We start from the raw sequence: 21,400 nt of genomic DNA on the forward strand, positions 1-21,400 counted from the left end.
GCCAGTCCCAATCATCGTCTGTATTTATATACACAGACCCAGCCAGCCCCGATCATAGTCTGTATTTATATACACAGACCCAGCCAGTCCCGATCATAGTCTGTATTTATATACAGATACCCAGCCAGTCCCAATCATCGTCTGTATTTATATACACAGACCCAGCCAGTCCCGATCATAGTCTGTATTTATATACACAGACCCAGCCAGCCCCGATTATAGTCTGTATTTATATACACAGACCCAGCCAGCCCCGATCATAGTCTGTATTTATATACACCGACCCAGCCAGTCCCGATCACATTCTTTATTTATATACACAGACCTTGCCAGCCCCATCACAGTCTGTATTTATATACACAGACCCAGCCAGCCCCCATCATAGTCTGTATTTATATGCACAGACCAAGCCAGCCCCGATCATAGTCTGTATTTATATACACAGACCCAGCCAGCCCCGATCACAGTCTGTATTTATATACACAGACCCAGCCAGCCCCGATCACAGTTTGTATTTATATACATAAACCCAGCCAGTCCCGATCATCGTCTGTATTTATATACACAGACCCAACCAGTCCCGATCATAGCCTGTATTTATATACACAGACCCAGCCAGCCCCGATCACAGTCTGTATTTATATACACAGACCCAGCCAGTCCTGATCACGGTCTAAATTTATATACACAGACCCAGCCAGCCCTGATCACAGTCTGTATTTATATACACAGACCCAGCCAGCCCCGATCACAGTCTGTATTTATATACACAGACCCAGCCAGCCCCGATCATAGTCTGTATTTATCTATAGACCCAGCCAGTCCCGATCATAGTCTGTATTTATATACAGACCCAGCCAGTCCTGATCACAGTCTGTATTTATATACAAACCCAGCCAGTTCCGATCATAGTCTGTATTTATATACACAGACCCAGCCAGTCCCGATCACAGTCTGTATTTATATATAGACCCAGCCAATCCCGATCATAGTCTGTATTTATATACAGACCCAGCCAGACCCGATCATAGTCTGTATTTATACACACAGACCCAGCCAGTCCCGATCACAGTCTGTATTTATATACACAGACCCAGTCAGTCCTGATCATAGTCTGTATTTATATACAGACCCAGCCAGTCCCGATCATAGTCTTAATTTATATATAGACCCAGCCAGTCCCGATCACAGTCTGTATTTATATACACAGACCCAGCCAGTCCCGATCATAGTCTGTATTTATATACACAGACCCAGTCAGTCCCGATCATAGTCTGTATTTATATACACAGACCCAGTCAGTCCCGATCATAGTCTGTATTTATATACAGACCCAGCCAGCCCTGATCACAGTCTGTATTTATATATAGACCGAGCCAGTCCCGATCATAGTCTGTATTTATATACAGACCCAGCCAGCCCCGATCACAGTCTGTATTTATATACAAACCTAGCCAGTTCCGATCATAGTCTGTATTTATATACACAGACCCAGCCAATCCCGATCATAGTCTGTATTTATATACAGACCCAGCCAGCCCCGATCATAGTCTGTATTTATACACACAGACCCAGCCAGTCCGATCACAGTCTGTATTTATATACAGACCAAGCCAGTCCCGATCACAGTCTGTATTTATATACAGATCCAGCCAGTGCTGATCAAAGTCTGTATTTATATACACAGACCCAGCCAGTTCCGATCATAGTCTGTATTTATATATAGACCTAGCCAGCCCTGATCACAGTCTGTATTTATATACAGACCCAGCCAGCCCTGATCAGTCTGTATTTATATACACAGACCCAGCCAGCCCTGATCACAGTCTGTATTTATATACAGACCCAGCCAACCCCGATCACAGTCTGTATTTATATACAGAGACCCAGCCAGTCCTGATCATAGTCTGTATTTATATACACAGACCCAGCCAACCCTGATCACAGTCTGTATTTATATACACAGGCCCAGCCAGCCCCGATTATAGTCTGTATTTATATACACAGACCCAGCCAGCCCCGATCATATTCTGTATTTATATACACAGACCCAGCCAGCCCCGATCACAGTCTGTATTTATATACACAGACCCAGCCAGCCCCGATCATAGTCTGTATTTATATACACAGACCCAGCCAGCCCTGATCACAGTCAGTCTTTATATACACTGACCCAGCCAGTCCCGATCATAGTCTGTATTTATATACACAGACCCAGCCAGCCCCGATCACAGTTTGTATTTATATATAGATACCCAGCCAGTCCCGATCATCGTCTGTATTTATATACACAGACCCAGCCAGCCCCGATCATAGTCTGTATTTATATACACAGACCCAGCCAGTCCCGATCATAGTCTGTATTTATATACAGATACCCAGCCAGTCCCAATCATAGTCTGTATTTATATACACAGACCCAGCCAGCCCCGATTATAGTCTGTATTTATATACACAGACCCAGCCAGCCCCGATCATAGTCTGTATTTATATACACCGACCCAGCCAGTCCCGATCACATTCTTTATTTATATACACAGACCTTGCCAGCCCCATCACAGTCTGTATTTATATACACAGACCCAGCCAGCCCCCATCATAGTCTGTATTTATATGCACAGACCAAGCCAGCCCCGATCATAGTCTGTATTTATATACACAGACCCAGCCAGCCCCGATCACAGTCTGTATTTATATACACAGACCCAGCCAGCCCCGATCACAGTTTGTATTTATATACATAAACCCAGCCAGTCCCGATCATCGTCTGTATTTATATACACAGACCCAACCAGTCCCGATCATAGCCTGTATTTATATACACAGACCCAGCCAGCCCCGATCACAGTCTGTATTTATATACACAGACCCAGCCAGTCCTGATCACGGTCTAAATTTATATACACAGACCCAGCCAGCCCTGATCACAGTCTGTATTTATATACACAGACCCAGCCAGCCCCGATCACAGTCTGTATTTATATACACAGACCCAGCCAGCCCCGATCATAGTCTGTATTTATATATAGACCCAGCCAGTCCCGATCATAGTCTGTATTTATATACAGACCCAGCCAGCCCTGATCACAGTCTGTATTTATATACAAACCCAGCCAGTTCCGATCATAGTCTGTATTTATATACACAGACCCAGCCAGTCCCGATCACAGTCTGTATTTATATATAGACCCAGCCAATCCCGATCATAGTCTGTATTTATATACAGACCCAGCCAGACCCGATCATAGTCTGTATTTATACACACAGACCCAGCCAGTCCCGATCACAGTCTGTATTTATATACACAGACCCAGCCAGTTCCGATCATTGTCTGTATTTATATACAGACCAAGCCAGTCCCGATCACAGTCTGTATTTATATACAGACCCAGCCAGTGCTGATCATAGTCTGTATTTATATGCACAGACCAAGCCAGCCCCGATCATAGTCTGTATTTATATACACAGACCCAGCCAGCCCTGATCACAGTCAGTCTTTATATACACTGACCCAGCCAGTCCCGATCATAGTCTGTATTTATATACACAGACCCAGCCAGCCCCGATCACAGTTTGTATTTATATATAGATACCCAGCCAGTCCCGATCATCGTCTGTATTTATATACACAGACCCAGCCAGCCCCGATCATAGTCTGTATTTATATACACAGACCCAGCCAGTCCCGATCATAGTCTGTATTTATATACAGATACCCAGCCAGTCCCAATCATCGTCTGTATTTATATACACAGACCCAGCCAGTCCCGATCATAGTCTGTATTTATATACACAGACCCAGCCAGCCCCGATTATAGTCTGTATTTATATACACAGACCCAGCCAGCCCCGATCATAGTCTGTATTTATATACACCGACCCAGCCAGTCCCGATCACATTCTTTATTTATATACACAGACCTTGCCAGCCCCATCACAGTCTGTATTTATATACACAGACCCAGCCAGCCCCCATCATAGTCTGTATTTATATGCACAGACCAAGCCAGCCCCGATCATAGTCTGTATTTATATACACAGACCCAGCCAGCCCCGATCACAGTCTGTATTTATATACACAGACCCAGCCAGCCCCGATCACAGTTTGTATTTATATACATAAACCCAGCCAGTCCCGATCATCGTCTGTATTTATATACACAGACCCAACCAGTCCCGATCATAGCCTGTATTTATATACACAGACCCAGCCAGCCCCGATCACAGTCTGTATTTATATACACAGACCCAGCCAGTCCTGATCACGGTCTAAATTTATATACACAGACCCAGCCAGCCCTGATCACAGTCTGTATTTATATACACAGACCCAGCCAGCCCCGATCACAGTCTGTATTTATATACACAGACCCAGCCAGCCCCGATCATAGTCTGTATTTATATATAGACCCAGCCAGTCCCGATCATAGTCTGTATTTATATACAGACCCAGCCAGCCCTGATCACAGTCTGTATTTATATACAAACCCAGCCAGTTCCGATCATAGTCTGTATTTATATACACAGACCCAGCCAGTCCCGATCACAGTCTGTATTTATATATAGACCCAGCCAATCCCGATCATAGTCTGTATTTATATACAGACCCAGCCAGACCCGATCATAGTCTGTATTTATACACACAGACCCAGCCAGTCCCGATCACAGTCTGTATTTATATACACAGACCCAGCCAGTTCCGATCATTGTCTGTATTTATATACAGACCAAGCCAGTCCCGATCACAGTCTGTATTTATACACAGACCCAGCCAGCCCCGATCACAGTCTGTATTTATATACACAGACCCAGCCAGCCCCGATCATAGTCTGTATTTATATACACAGACCCAGCCAGCCCCGATCACAGTCAGTCTTTATATACACAGACCCAGCCAGTCCCGATCATAGTCTGTATTTATATACACAGACCCAGCCAGCCCCGATCACAGTTTGTATTTATATACATATACCCAGCCAGTCCCGATCATCGTCTGTATTTATATACACAGACCCAGCCAGTCCCGATCATAGCCTGTATTTATATACACAGACTCAGCCAGCCCCGATCACAGTCTGTATTTATATACACAGACCCAGCCAGTTCCGATCCTAGTCTGTATTTATATACACAGACCCAGCCAGCCCCGATCACAGTCAGTCTTTATATACACAGACCCAGCCAGTCCCGATCATAGTCTGTATTTATGTACACAGACCCAGCCAGCCCCGATCACAGTTTGTATTTATAAACATATACCCAGCCAGTCCCGATCATCGTCTGTATTTATATACACAGACCCAGCCAGTCCCGATCGTAGCCTGTATTTATATACACAGACTCAGCCAGCCCCGATCACAGTCTGTATTTATATACACAGACCCAGCCAGTTCCGATCATAGTCTGTATATATATATAGACCTAGCGAGCCCTGATCACAGTCTGTATTTATATACAGACCCAGCCAGCCCTGATCAGTCTGTATTTATATACACAGACCCAGCCAGCCCTGATCACAGTCTGTATTTATATACAGACCCAGCCAGCCCCGATCATAGTCTGTATTTATATACACAGACCCAGCCAGTCCCGATCACATTCTGTATTTATATACACAGACCTTGCCAGCCCCCATCACAGTCTGTATTTATATACACAGACCCAGCCAGCCCCCATCATAGTCTGTACTTATATGCACAGACCCAGCCAGCCCCGATCATAGTCTGTATTTATATACAGACCCAGCCAGCCCCGATCATAGTCTGTATTTATATACACAGACCCAGCCAGCCCCGATCACAGTCTGTATTTATATACACAGACCCAGCCAGCCCCGATCATAGTCTGTATTTATATACACAGACCCAGCCAGTCCCGATCATAGTCTATATTTATATACACAGACCCAGCCAGCCCCGATCACAGTCTGTATTTATATACACAGACCCAGCCAGCCCCGATCATAGTCTGTATTTATATACAGAGACCCAGCCAGCCCCGATCACAGTCAGTCTTTATATACACAGACCCAGCCAGTCCCGATCATAGTCTGTATTTATATACACAGACCCAGCCAGCCCCGATCACAGTTTGTATTTATATACATATACCCAGCCAGTCCCGATCATCATCTGTATTTATATACACAGACCCAGCCAGTCCTGATCGTAGCCTGTATTTATATACACAGACTCAGCCAGCCCCGATCACAGTCTGTATTTATATACACAGACCCAGCCAGTCCAGATCATAGTCTGTATTTATATACACAGACCCAGCCAGTCCCGATCACGGTCTATATTTATATACACAGACCCAGCCAGCCCTGATCACAGTCTGTATTTATATACACAGACCCAGCCAGCCCCGATCATAGTCTGTACTTTGTTCTGGGCTGGTCAGATAATTGCTCAGTATGAGCGTTAAGCTCGCTCCCCCCAATGATCTCGCTACAATCCACTGTCACAGTAAAACCGATGTACGGACACTCACCAAGCCTGGGCGATGTGATGGTGTTGATGTTGATACTTCCATTGCAGGGTTTCTGGTGGCATTGCTTGTAAGCTGGTGGTCTGGTTAAAGATGGGCATTCATTGCCATGGCGACCAGTGACTCTGTGCATACACTGAACCACACGTGACTGCAGGCCCTTGCCACATGTGGAGGAACACTGGAACACCAACACACAGGATCATCAGCAAATAATTAATCACACTCAACAATATTTATACATCATAGCTCCTGAATGAGCAATTAGGAAACAGGTGAAATCTTCAACATTTAGAAAACAATTTGTATGTGAGTGAAACTTTATTGACCGTTGCCTTAAAAATAGGGATATTTTCTTTGACAAAAGACAAATTTAGAAGAGCTGCTATAAAAGGTGATGTATTTTCACTGCTCTGTGTCAGTGGGGAGGTTTTACAAATCCATGCTTCCCTTGCAGTGCCTTGTGCAGAGGGCAGGCTGAGCGGGAATTGGGATGCGGTTGTCAACGTACCCGCTCACAAGGCTCTGTGCCCAGATGGTGAATTTGTAAAATCCACCCTAATGAGTCTGATGGTGCGAGGGAGGTGAGCTAACACCAGCAGACGGACGATTAGTAACACGATTGATTCTGTTATTCTGCCAGTTCAAATTAACTGAGCTCATTTATACAGTCACTGTCATCATCATCATAATAGGCGGTCGCTCGAACGAGGATGACTTGCTTCCATATGAGTTCACAGATGTTTCAATGAAGGACCCGATATTCCAGTCCTGAACTCCAATTGAGTGGGTGGAAGATGCCTGTGCATGTGGTGACTGTTGCACATCAGCCACCACGCGGGCTTGACAGAACTAGGCCTTTATCCAGTGGCAAGTGTTAACCAGGACGACTGGAGACCTGCTCTGCTGCATGGACCTAGTGCGGTGAGGGATCGTGGCAGAGGTCGGAGGTGCGGCGAATGTTTGTGGCGGAGGAGCGGTGAGAGATCGTGGCGAGGGTGCGGCGAATGAGGGTACGGGGCCCAGAAGAGCCGAGGGCCCGGGGCAGCACGGGCCAGCCCACACTGCGATATGTCAGTGTCACCATGATAATGGCATCACATTCATTATTGAAACAAAACATTGAGAAAAGTAAATGGAAGGTTAATAAAGAACAACAACTTTTATTTATATGGCGCCTTTAATGTAGTAAAATGTCCCAGCAGTGTTATAAATCAAAACAATAAATTTGACACCGAGCCACATAAGAAGAAATTAAGGCAGATGACCAAAAGCTTGGTCAAAGAGGTAGGTTTTAAGGAGTGTCTTAAAGGAGGTCGAGAGGCGGGGAGGTTTAGAGAGGGAGTTCCAGAGCTTGGGGCCCAGGCAGCTGAAGGCACGCTCACCAATGGTTGAGCAGTTATAATCAGGGATGCTGAAGAGGGCAGAATTTAAGGAGCGCAGACATCTCGGGGGGTTGTGAGGCTGAAAGAGATTACAGAGATAGGATGGGGCGAGGTCTATAAAAAAGTTAACAAGGCTAGTCCTTAATCTTCATAAGATAAGTTCATTGACCCCATGCTCCCAGTTGAAGGGCGTGCAGACCTGAGACAGACTACAGCAGTATGATACGATACTCAGCTTGTGTTCCAGTCGATGCGGCTTCTTGGTTGTGAGCATGGGATTGGTGAACTAACTCCTGTGAGAAATATGAAGCGTTCACAGTTTGTAAATTGCCGCTAATTATTAAACGATCAGCATTTGCTGGGAAGCAATTGCAAAATACGCCAAGATACTGGAGACTGCGTGGTGCAATCAGAGGCAATCTGAAATAAAGCTGGTCCACGCATTCACATCTTCGCTATCTCCAAAACACGGCTTCCAGCAGCCGCAAAGAAAATAATTTGCATTGGATGGCATCATGGCATTGCACCACAAGTTCTTCAGAGGAAGATTAGAAGCTTTTAAAAGCTGTAGGGTTTATTTGTTTCATATAAATTATTTGTGGACGAACAGTAAATGAACACGTCTGGAACTGTGACTCTCAAAGGCCATCAGCTCATCTGAAAACTTTTCTGTCTCAAGTTTATATGCAACGATCTGTGAGAGAAAGTGATAGCAAATTCCAGTTGTGACCTCAAATCGATCTGTCTGATACCAACAGGCCCCAATCCTGCACTCCAGCCAATGTGATTCTGACGTGCTCCTGCTGTCCAACTGAACCGATGTGGGGAAACTGGTCAATTCCAATCGCAGCAATGCAGCCTCGATTTCCTCGAAAGACATAAGCAAGCTGACAAGGGCTGAAATGCTGACCGTCACCTTAAAGCTCAGACTGTGCACTGAACTAAAGAGGGAGTCTGGTAAACTAAGAGGATAGAAGCAGATTAGACAGTACAAAACAAGCTGGAAGATGCACCATCAGAAGTTTCAGAGCTCTGTGATATTTAACTTCTAATAATTGCAGGAATGTGAAAGAAAACTTCTTTATTTCAAATAAGCCGGTCACCACTTTCTCGGCTGCGCAGGGGTTTTACTCCAAGTGAAGAATGGGAAGCAGTGAAATGTGCTGTTTATATCCTGAGTGATAAAGACAGACAGTTGGCAAATGGAATATAATGTGGAGAAATGTGAACTTATCCACATGTGTAGGAAAAATAGAAAAGCAGAGTATTTTTTAAATAGTGAGAGATTGGGAAATGTTGGTGTTCAGAGGGACCTGGGTGTCCTTCTACACGAATCACTGAAAGTTAACATGCAAGTACAGCAAGCAATTAAGAAAGCAAATGGTACGTTAGCCTTTATTATAAGAGGATGTGAGTGTAAACGGTTACTGCACAAGATAAAAGATCACGGGGTTGGCGGTAATATATTAGCATGGAGAGAGGATTGGCTAACTAACAGAAAACAGAGAGTGGGAATAAATGGTTCATTTTCGGGTTGGCAATCAGTAACTAGTGGGGTGCCGCAGGGATCAGTGCTGGGACACCAACTATTTACAATCTATATTAACGACTTGGAAGAAGGGACCGAGTGTAACATTGCCAAGTTTGCTGACGATACAAAGATGGGAGGAAAAGCAATGTGTGAGGAGGACACAAAAAATCTGCAAAAGGACGTAGGCAGGCTAAGTGAGTGGGTCAAAAATTTGGCAGATGGAGTATAATGTTGGAAAGTGTGAGGTCGTGCACTTTGGCAGAAAAAAATCAAAGAGCAAGTTACTATTTAAATGGAGAAAGATTGCAAAGTGCTGCAGTACAGCGGGACCTAGGGGTACTTGTGCATGAAACACAAAAGGTTAGTATGCAGGTACAGCAAGTGATCAGGAAGGCCAATGGAATCTTGGCCTTTATTGCAAAGGGGATGGAGTATAAAAGCAGGAAGTCTTGCTACAGTTGTACAGGGTATTGGTGAGGACACATCTGAAATACTGCGTGCAGTTTTGGTTTCCATATTTATGAAAGGATATACTTGCTTTGGAGGCAGTTCAGAGAAGGTTCACTAGGTTGATTCCAGAGATGAGGGGGTTGACTTATGAGGAAAGGTTGAGTAGGTTGGGCCTCTACTCATTGGAATTCAGTAGAATGAGAGGTGATGTTATTGAAACGCATAAGATTATGAGGGGGCTTGACAAGGTGGATGCAAAGAGGATGTTTCCACTGATAGAGGAGACAAGAACTAGAGGGCATAATCTTAGAATAAGGGGCCGTCTATTTAAAACTGAGATGAGGAGAAATTTCTTCTCTCAGAGGGTTGTGGATCTGTGGAATTCACTGCCTCAGAGAGCTGTGGAAGCTGGGACATTGAATAAATTTAAGACAGAAATAGACAGTTTCTTAAACGATAAGGGAATAAGGGGTTATGGAGAGTGGGCAGGGAAGTGGACCTGAGTCCATGATCAGATCAGCCATGATCGTATTAAATGGCGGAGCAGGATCGAGGGGCCCTGTGGCCTTCTCCTGCTCCTATTTCTTATGTTCTTATGTAAGAGTAAAGACGTCTTACTGGAATTATATAGGGCCCAGGTGAGACCACATTGTGTGCTGTTTTGGTCTCCTTACCTAAGGAAGGATATACTTGCCATAGAGGGAGTGCAACGAAGGTTCAGCAGATTGATTCCTGGGATGAGGAGATTGTCCTATGAGGAGAGATTGAGTATACTAAGCTATATTTCCTAGAGTTTAGAAGAATGAGCGTGATCTCATTGAAACATACAAAATTCTTACAGGGTAGATGCAGGGAGGATGTTTCCCCTGGCTGCGGAGCCTAGAACCAGGGGTCACAGTCTCAGAATAAGCGGCTGGCCATTTAGGACTGAGATGAGGAGAAATTTCTTCTCTCAGTGGATGGTGAAGCTTTGGAATTCTCGACCCCAGGGGGCTGTGGAGGCTTGGTCTTTGAGTATATTCAAGACTGAGATCGATAAGATTTTTGGATATTAAGGGAATCAAGGGATATGGGGATAGTGCAGGAAAGTGGAGTTGAGGTAGAAGATCAGCTATGATTTCATTGAATGACAGAGTAATGCTCGAAGGGTCAAAAGACCTACTCCTGCTCCTATTTCTTATGTTCTTATGACCTGCCGACTAAACTATATCCTCTCCATCACAAGGAACGCCTACTTCCATCTCCCTAGCATGGCCCATCTCCCATCCTCCATAAACTTCAGCTCATTGAAAACACAACTGACCATATCATATCATGCACCAAGTCTTGCTCATCTATCACCTACATTGTCTACTGGTTTCCATACACCTCCAACTTAAAATTCTCTTCCTTGTGCTTAAATCATTTCATGGCCTCACCCCTCTCTATCTCCGTAACTTCCTCCAGCCCTTCAGACACCCTCTCCCCTGCATAACTCTCCATTCCTCTAAATGTGGCCTCTTGTGCATTCCCCTCTCTCTTCACCCCAATATTGGCAGCCGTGTTTTCAGCCAACTAAGGCCCACGCTCTGGAATTCCATTCCGATAGTCCTTTGTCTGTATTCTTCCCCCTCTTCGTTTAAGATCCTCCTTAAACCCACCAATTGCCAAGCATTTGGTAAATCCTCTGAATAACTTTCTTCAACAGCACCTCCCAAACCCGTGACTCTACCACGAGAAGGACACGGTCAGCAGGTGCATGGGAACACCACCACCTCCAAGTCACACACCATCCTGACTTGGACATATATCGCCGTTCCTTCATCGTCGCTGGGTCAAAATCCTGGAACTCCCTCCCTAACAGCAGTGTGGGAGCACCTTCACCACACGGACTGCAGCGGTTCCAGAAGGTGGCTCACCACCACCTTCTCAAGGGGCAATTAGAGATGGGCAATAAATGCCAGCCTTGCCAGCAATGCTCACATCCCAAGAATCATTTTTTTTAAAGATCCATTTTTGTCTGATCTGTGAAGCGCCTTTGGACATTCTTCTACATTAAAGGCGCTTTATAAATGTAATTCATTGTTGCTCTCTGTTTGAAAATAACCTTATCCCATCACAGGCCATATTGTCTTCCTTTATGTTTTGGTGGTCTGTCGCAAACACAAGTGTTAGCTTTCTCTTTGTCATGTTAAGGATACCCAACCAAAATATTTCATGGTATGACATTTGACCTCTGACAGGATCAATGTCATTAGCCTCCCAGGTATCCCTGACATATATTGTTCCACTGCCTCCTTTCCTGTCTGTTGTATATTTTCCTACCGCTCTATGTCTATGTTGTATTCATTCCCATCCTCTGGAGTCAGCCATGTTTCTGTTATTCCTACTACAACAGATGTCCCTACTGCCTACAGAGCCCAGTTCCAGTATCTTATTTCTAATGCTTCTAGCATTCATCCTACTGCAGATGTGCCAACTTTATTGACCCTTTGTGACCAGCTGTCCCTTGTCCCTGCTTCCTGTGTGTCTCTGGCATTGCCAGTTTCTGTATCCCCAGCCGCTTGACACCCTTCCATTCTACAATCAGTCTCGCCTGGGATCCTAGTTCCTCCCTGCCCTCCTCAAACCTTCTCAATAATTCTTAATAGCGGCTCCTGGAACGTCTCATTGCTGTGTAAGGCTGCAGAGTGTCACTCCTGAATGAGTCACTTTGTGTGCTGACAATGTTCCCACTTACTTAGCAAAATAACATCATTAACTTCACACCAGATTGCTAGCCACTTAGTTACATCCTCAATGTTCCATCTGAACTCCCTTCTTTGCCAAATGCCAGAAGTGTATGAGAGAACATTATTTTGCATCTCCTATCTTTGAGTTTTGAGGTGATCCTCATTAATGTGGATTTTAAGCCCCCTATGATAGTTTCTCTCTGTGAAGGTTCATCATCATCATCATAGGCAGTCCCTCGGAATTGAGGAAGACTTGCTTCCATTCTAAAAGTGAGTTCTCAGGTGACTGAACAGTCCAATACGGGAATTACAGTCTCTGTCACAGGTGGGACAGACAGTTGTTGAGGGAAAGAGTGGGTGGGACTGATTTGCTGCACACTCCTCCCGCTGCTTGCGCTTGATTTCTGCATTCTCTCGTCAATGAGACTCGAGATGCTCAGCGCCGTCCCGGATGTACTTCCTCCACTTAGGGCGGTCTTTGGCCAGGGACTCCCAGGTGTCGGTGGGGATGTTGCATTTTTATCAGGGAAGCTTTGAGGGTGTCCTTGAAATGTTTCCTTTGCCGACCTGGGGCTCGCTGGCCGTGTAGGGGTTTTGAGGAGAGTGCTTGCTTTGGGAGTCTTGTGTCAGGCATGCGAACAATGTGGCCTGTCCAGCAGAGCTGGTCGTGTGTGGTCAGTGCTTCGATGCTGGGGATGTTGGCCTGATTGAGAACACTGACGTTTGTGTGTCTGTTCTCCCAGGGGATTTGCAGGATCTTGCGGATACATCGTTGGTGGTATTTCTCCAGCGTTTTGGGGTGTCTACTGTATATGGTCCACGTTTCTGAGCCATACAGGAGGGCGGGTATTACTACACCCCTGTAGACTATAAGCTTGGTGCCAGATTTGAGGGCCTGATCTGAAGGTTAGTCATACACTGGCTGCTCCAATAGGTATCTTACATTGTCCTTCTAATCTCAGTGGGCCCCACTCTAGCCCCTGGTAAACAATTCACCCTCCTACATCCTTTACATCCACCTGAGATGGGAGTCGGGGCCTCGGTTTAACGTCTCGTCCAAAAGACGGCACCTCCAACAGTGCAGCACTCGCTCAGTATTGCAGTGGGAGTGCCGGTGTGGATTATGTGCTCAAGTCTTGCTCCTGAAGACCAGTGCCAGTCTGTCCAATTCAGACTTGTGTTGCTTCAGTTACCGAGACTAGTCCTGGCCATGTCCCCTCGATGGCTACCTTGAACTCTCAGGAAATTTCCAAGCATGCATTTCCCACAATGCCGTTAGCAGTTTGTTATCTGAACACAGAACAGGCATTCATCCCCATCATATTCTGTAAGAATTTTGGGCCTGAGATGTTTTAGCAAATGAGAGCTTTGAAATATGAAAAGGAACTCCATCCCTCGGATGGGTGATGTTTGTCGAAGCATTCTGTACCCTCTAACTGTGTGCTGTGTTAGACAGCAGGTTATATAAGGACAAGCACTCAGCAAGATGGGCACAGCAACAGATGTAGTTTGTGTGAGGAAGATAAATATAGGACTGATGGAAATCAGCTGATGCCTGGAGCAGAGCAGTGCTCCAGTTAGTCCTTTGCCTGTTTCAGTTCCAGCTCACACAACAACCACAGCTTGTATTTATATAGCACCATTACAGAGTAAAAATGCCCCAAGGCGCTTTACTGGAGTGTTATCAGATAAAATTTGACACTAGCCACAGAAAGAGATATTGGGACAGATGACCAAAAGCTTAGTCCAAGAGGTAGGTTTTAAGGAGTGACCTAAAGGGGGAGAGAGGGGTAGAGAGGCGGAAAGGATTAGGGAGGGAATTCCAGAGTTTAGGGCCTAGGTAGCCAATGGTGGAGCGATGAAAATTGGAGATACGCACGAGGCAGAAGTGCAGGGATCTTCGAGGGTTGTAGGGCTGGAGTAGGAGCAAGGCCATGGAGGGATTTGAATGAAAGGATGAAAATTTTAAAATCAAGGCGTTGCCGAACCAGGAGCTAATGTATGTCAACGAGCACATGGGAGGTGGTTGAACAGGACTTGGTGCATTCTAGGATACAGCCAGAATGAGCTGAAGTTTATGGAGGGTGGGAGGCCGGCCAGGAGAGCGTTGGAATAGTCAAGTCTAGAGGTAACAAAGGCATGGATGAGGATTTCTGTAGAGGATGAGCTGAGGCAGGGGTGGAGACAAGAGATATTATGGAGGTGGGGGTAGGTGGTCTTGGTGATGGAGAGGATATGGGGTCGAGAACTCAACTCAGGTTCAAATAGGATGCTGAAGTTGTGGTCAGCCTCAGACAGAGGCCAGAGAGACAGATAGAGTCGGAGGCTGGGGAATGGAGTTTGTAGCGGTTAGATCTATGGCCTGGCATGAGAACCTGGGCTCTAGAGAAATGGCAACATTTAAAAAACCCTCTTGATCAGCCCCTTACCCAGGTGCTGAAGGCTGAAATCTGAGGAACGTCCCAGTGCTGGGCAGATGCTGGAGTCTCCGGCTGAATGGGGCAGGTGGGTACTGGAGATGTTCTGCAGTGGTGCTTGTGTCTGCCCCTGCACATTGCGTACCCTCCCCCTGACTCGACAAACTCCAGAGGGCTCAGCGCTAGTGGGTGTAACCTCCGGGATTGTGTACAAAGGCTTTCTTGGGGGACAGTTACTCTAGAACAACATTCTCTCCCAAAGAGCTGGTACAGGCACAATAGGCCAAATGGCCTCCTTCTGCACTGCATCATTTTATGAAAATTCTATGAAATGGGGATCTAAAAACATAGAAAATAGGTGCAGGAGTAGGCCATTCGGCTCTTCGAGCCTGCACCGCCATTCAATGAGTTCATAGCTGAACATGCAACTTCAGTACCCCATTCCTGCTTTCTCGCCATACCCCTTGATCCCCTAGTAGTAAGGACTACATCTAACTCCTTTTTGAATATATTTAGTGAATTGGCCTCAACAACTTTCTGAGGTAGAGAATTCCACAGGTTCACCACTCTCTGGGTGAAGAAGTTTCTCCTCATCTTGGTCCTAAATGGCTTACCCCTTATCCTTAGACTGTGACCCCTGGTTCTGGGCTTCCCCAACATTAATAAGAACATAAGAACAGAAGAACATAAGAATTAGGAACAGGAGTAGGCCATCTAGCCCCTCAAGCCTGCTCCGCCACCCAACAAGATCATGGCTGATCTGGCCGTGGACTCAGCTCCACTTATCCTCCCGCTCCCCATAACCCTTAATTCCCTTATTGGTTAAAAATCTATCTATCTGTGATTTGAATATATTCAATGAGCTAGCCTCAACTGCTTCCTTGGGCAGAGAATTCCACAGATTCACAACCCTCTGGGAGAAGAAATTCCTTCTCAACTCGGTTTTAAATTGGCTCCCCCGTATTTTGAGGCTGTGCCCCCTAATTCTAGTCTCCCCTACCAGTGGAAACAACCTCTCTGCCTCTATCCTGTCTATCCCCTTCATTATTTTAAATGTTTCTATAAGATCACCCCTCATCCTTCTGAACTCCAACGAGTAAAGACCCAGTCTACTCAATCTATCATCATAAGGTAACCCCCTCATCTCCGGAATCAGCCTAGTGAACCGTCTCTGTACCCCCTCCAAAGCTAGTATATCCTTCCTTAAGTAAGGTGACCAAAACTGCACGCAGTACTCCAGGTGCGGCCTCACCAATACCCTGTACAGTTGCAGCAGGTGTGATAGGGATGCAGCATTCTGGTGTTGAAGCGTGGGAAACAGAGTTGTACATACTTACATTTATCATCATCATAGGCGGTCCCTCGAAACGAGGACGACCCACTTCCACGCCAAAAAAGGATGAGTTCACAGGTGTTTCAATGAAGGCCCCGATCACTTCCCTCCACAGTCTCGTGTCGCTCCTGCTGTATCTGCCCACGCTCCAATCACTGACCTGGACCTTGATGACCTGGAGGTCCTGATTTGCATGAGAACACCAGCGGCAGGTCGGGGCCATAAAAGGAGTGGAGGTGCGGCGACCCGGGAGCAGCGTGGAGGCCACTTCAGGGAGCCGCGCGAGCTGGTGCAGGAGGGCAACGGCAGCAAAGAGTGACTTACATTTAATATTCACTATGTTCTCCTGTTTGAATTTCATGGGTCTGGCTACTGGAAAATGACCAATCTTCGTGCTGTTGCCACATTGGTGGATAAAACATAAACCAGAAGCTGATCTGTTTGTGTCAGCAACTTGAGATATCGGCAAATTAATAGACTTAAACTTAAATGTGGCCACTGAGATTCCATAGTTCAATCTCATGTGACCACCCCTGCTGTATTAGACACAACGGCACCCGATTCAGTGCAGGAAGGGACCACCACAGAACACAGCGTTAGCAGAATGGCTCACTCTAAGGAAGAATATAGGAAATTCTTCACATTACACAATATAAAGAGAAGTCATCATAGGGAATTATTCTCTGAGATTGGTGCCCCTTAGTCTACCGATACAGCAAAGCCGACCAGCAGAGAAATTAACAATAAGCAGAAGAGGCACTTTCTCTGGTTACATTGGGCCCAAGTTTCCACATGATTCGCGCCTGATTTTTAGGAGCAACTGGTGGAGAACGGACTATTTTAGAAATCGCAATTCTCCACATTTTTTTTTCTGCAGTTCTAGTCAGGTAGAACAGTTCTACTTTAGAACAGAATTTTTTCTTCAAAAGGGGGCGTGTCCGGCCACTGACGCCTGATTTGAAAGTTTCCACAGTGAAAATGTACTCCAAACTAAAGTAGAATGGAGCCAGTGAAGATTTTTGTAGAACTGAAAAAACCTGTTCTACACATTAAAAAATCAGGCGCAGGTTACAAATTAGGCGTCCAGAACAAGGTGGGGGGGAAGGGAACTCATTAAATTCGACAATAAATCCTTATTTATACTTATACAAATATTATACAAATAAATCCAACCTGAATAAACATTTATAAGCAAAAAGATTAAATAAACCATCTTCCTACCTGTGTGAAAGTGCTTCAGGCAGCTCAGCGATGTTCCCGCGAATGGGGGGGAGGGAGGGGCAGGCAGTAACGAGGCAGCAAACAGCTTTCCACTTGAGGTGGAAGCCTTAGTCAGCTCAGCGATGTTCCCGCTAACGGGGGAGGGGGAGGGGGAGGGAGAGGTGGGGGGAGGGAGGGAGAGGGAGGGGCAGGCAATGTTTTTTTCACACTGCGCGTGCGCGAACGCTCCAACGCGCGCGCGCACGCTTCAACACGCACAATTGCCGGCAGGGAAAACAACTAATTTAAATAGTACCCGCCCCCTCCCACTTACAAAATCGGCGCAAGTGTAGGCTCCGCCCCCCTGCACGCCGCGCCAGACAGACAAGGAGCTGCAGAACGCTCGAGAATCGCAATTTCTTTTTTAGGTGCCGTTTTAGGCGCGAAGGGGCGCCCGTTTTTTTTCTTGTGGAAACTTGGGCCCTATAAAGGGGGAAAGGAGCCTTCCCCACTGGGAGTGTCCAGTTGGAAAATTACTCCGACCGGTTTATGATGTATCCTGAGGGAGCACATCCTACTCATTGCTTTAACACGTCTGCAGATCTCTTCAATTCCTTCAGCTTTGTTTTCTGGAGCAGTCTTTTAGGCCTCAGCATTCTCAGTGGGCAGCACTCTCACCTCTGAGTCAGAAAGTCGTGGGTTCAAGTCCCACTCCAGAGATTTGAACGCAGACTCCAGTGCAGTGCTGAGGGAGTGCTGCACTGTCAGAGGAGCCATAATTCGGATGAGATGTTAAACTGAGGCCCGGTCTGACCTCTCAGGTGGATGTAAAGGATCCCATTGCACTATTCAAAGAAGAGCAGGGGAGTTATCCTCGGTGTTCTGGGGCCAATATTTATCCCTCAATCAACATCACTAAAACAGATTATCTGATCATTACCACATTGCTATTTGTGGGAGCTTGCTGTACTCAAATTGGCTGCTGTGTTTCCCACATTACAAATGACTACACTTCAAGAAGTACTTCATTGGCTGTAAAGCGCTTTGGAACATCCTAATGTCGTGAAAGGCATCTTTCAATCTAGTGTCAATATACAAAACATGTCATGGATTTATACAGTACAGGGAATGAGAGAGAGGGAGAGGGAAGGAGACAGGGAGTGAGAGAGAGGGAGAGGGAAGGAGAGGGAGTGAGAGGAAGTGGGTGAGGGAAGGAGACAGGGAGTGAGGGAAGGTTGAATGTGAGAAGGATGGTGGATGAGAGAGGGAAGGAATAAAAAAAAAGATGATGAATGAGAGGGAGGTGTAATAAGCATGGGACAGAGGGAGTGAATGAAAGGTAGAATGAGAGTATGAAAGGAAAAGGAATGAGCTAGGGAAAGAGGAAGGCAGTGAACAAGACATGAAATGGAGAGAGGGAGTCTCTGAGAGTATAACTCAGATATTGAGAAAATGACAACAAAGAATTCCAGAAGTCACACTGAGGCCAGGTTTGAAAATGTTGTGCACTAGACCCAGGCACAACGCGAATGTCAGAGCCTGTATTAGTGTACTTCCAGGCTTATTCCTCAAGTGAGGGGCGGGTCATCACGGAGCTACTGGTCAGGATAGAGCCTCGAATCTGGCCTCCCCCGCCCCCTCCCCTCCCCCACCCCACTATCCCGCCCCCCCACTCCCCTCCCCCGCCCCTGCCCCTGCTCCTCCTCCCCCCAACCCCTCCCCTCCCTCACCCCGCCCCCTCCCCTGCCCCTCTCTGAAAAGGGACTTCTGGTACAAACCGTTAAGTCTATCACCATCCTCAGCGTCGACAGCTAAGCATCCACTTACATGGTTTTGTGGGCACAAGTGATACTCACCACAGATATTCCAGCCACAGGCAAACACATGTTCCAGCTGGGTAAAAATGCATGATCACATTTGTCGCAGATGTGAATTCCCTTCCCATTCCCCTCCGATGAACCCATGACAAGCCAACAGTTCTGACAAACAATAGTCAGACACTTGCTGTAATTGTCTGATTATGTAGCGGTATCTTCAGCCTCAGAAACGCTGACAGTGCTGAATGGTGCCTGCAACATGAAGCCAAACATAGAGGGAGAAGGCAGGACAGCTGCACAATCCAGTTGTGATCGATTGCAGGATAACAGGAGGATTCCTGCACAAACTGCACACGTTCCACTCCTTTCTGGCTGAGGAGGCCGAGAGCAGGCGAACGCATTTCTGTACATCTTCTGCACAACTCCAGCCATTCTAGAGATAGTCTAGGATGTTGCAAAGGCCAAAAGATCTCCTCAGACCCACTCTTTTGCCGGCTGTGTTGGATCCCAGGGGATCAGGACAGGCCGCTCCCAACAACAGTCAGTTCTAATAGCAAGAAAATGCAGTCCCCCACTATGGTGAAGAACTCTGTCATTAATACCAATATGTGGAGGACCAGGCAGGTAGTGCAGGAGTCCCCTGTCTGCATCTCGCTCTCCAACCTGTATTCTGTTCTGAGTACCGGTGGGGGCGATGGTTCCTCTGGGGAGTGCAGCCAGAGCCAAATCCATGGAACCACAGGTGGCTCAGCTGCACAGGGGGGGGGGGGAAGAAGAATGGAAGAGCTATAGTGGTAGAGGATTCGATAGTCAGGGGAGCAGACAGGCGTTTCCGCGGCCGCAGACATGACTCCAGGATGGTGGTTTGTTGCCTCCCTGGTGCCTGGGTCAAGGATGTCACCAAGCGGCTGCAGGACATTCTGGGGGGAGAGGGTGAACAGCCAGAGGTCGTGGTCTATATCGGTACCAATGACATAGGCAGAAAGAGGGATGAGGTCCTGCAGGCAGTGTTTAGGGAGCTAGTAGATTAAAAAGCAGGACCTCAAAGGTAGTAATCTCCGGGTTACTGCCGGTGCCAAGAGCTAGTGAGTACAGAAACAGGAGGATAGAGCAGATGAATGCGTGATTGGAAAGATGGTGCAGGAGAGAGGGCTTTAGATTCCGAAGGCATTGGGACCGTTTCTGGGGGAGGTGGGACCTGTACAAGCCGGACTGGTTGCATATAAACAGAACCGGGACCAATATCCTCCCGGGGGGGCGGGGAGTGTTGCTAGTGCTGTTGGGGCGGGTTTAAACGAGCTTGGCAGAGGGATGGGAATCTGAGAATTGATTCAGTAGCGGTATATACTTCAATGCAAGGAGTAAAGGGAATAAGGCAGATGAGCTGAGAGCACAGGTAGACACTCGGGAGTACGATATTAGAGCTATTACTGAGACATGGCTGAAAGAAGGGCAAGTATGGCAGCTCAACATTCCTAGTTACAAGGTTTAAAGACGGGATAGAGAGGGGGTAAAAAAGGAGGGAGGGCGTCTGTATTGATTAAAGAAACAATTACAGCTGTGAGGAGGGATGATTTAGAAACATAGAAACATAGAAATTGGTGCAGGAGCAGGCCATTCGGCCCTTCGAGCCGTGCACCGCCATTCAATAAGATCATGGCGGATCATTCAACCTTAGAACCCCTTTCCTGCTTTCTCCCCGTGATCCCTTTGGCCGTAAGGGCCATATTTAACTCCATTTTGAATATATCTAACGAACTGGCCTCAACAACTTTCTGCGATAGAGAATTCCACAGGTTAACCACTCTCTGAGTGAAGAAGTTTCTCCTCATCTCGGTCCTAAATGGCTTACCGCTTATTCTTAGACTGTGACCCCTGGTTCTGGAACTCCACAGCAACGGGAACATTCTTCCTGCCTCTAATCTGTCCAATCCCGTCAGAATTTTATATGGTTCTATGAGATCCCTCTTATTCTTCTAAACTCCAGTGGATACAAGACCAGTTGATCCAGTCTCTCCTCATATGTCAGTCCTGCCATCCCGGGAATCAATCTGGTGAACCTTTGCT

The 21,400-nt window shown here is 46.5% G+C and overlaps 1 protein-coding gene across 2 annotated transcripts in view; it reads right to left on the minus strand.

Moving 5' to 3' along the window:
• Nucleotides 1-21,400, minus strand: part of adamts17 (ADAM metallopeptidase with thrombospondin type 1 motif, 17) — an 823,747-nt gene that overhangs the window by 151,197 nt on the left and 651,150 nt on the right. For both annotated transcript variants that reach the window (XR_011587458.1, XM_070858706.1), the window contains exon 21: nucleotides 6,493-6,670. Coding sequence is in view for 1 of the 2 variants with exons in the window: in XM_070858706.1 (XP_070714807.1) it covers nucleotides 6,493-6,670 (178 nt within the window). In the remaining variant the exon portion in view is untranslated. The remainder of the gene's footprint in view (nucleotides 1-6,492; nucleotides 6,671-21,400) is intronic.

Source organism: Pristiophorus japonicus, chromosome 17 (assembly GCF_044704955.1).
Source record: "Pristiophorus japonicus isolate sPriJap1 chromosome 17, sPriJap1.hap1, whole genome shotgun sequence".
NCBI lineage: Eukaryota > Metazoa > Chordata > Chondrichthyes > Pristiophoridae > Pristiophorus > Pristiophorus japonicus.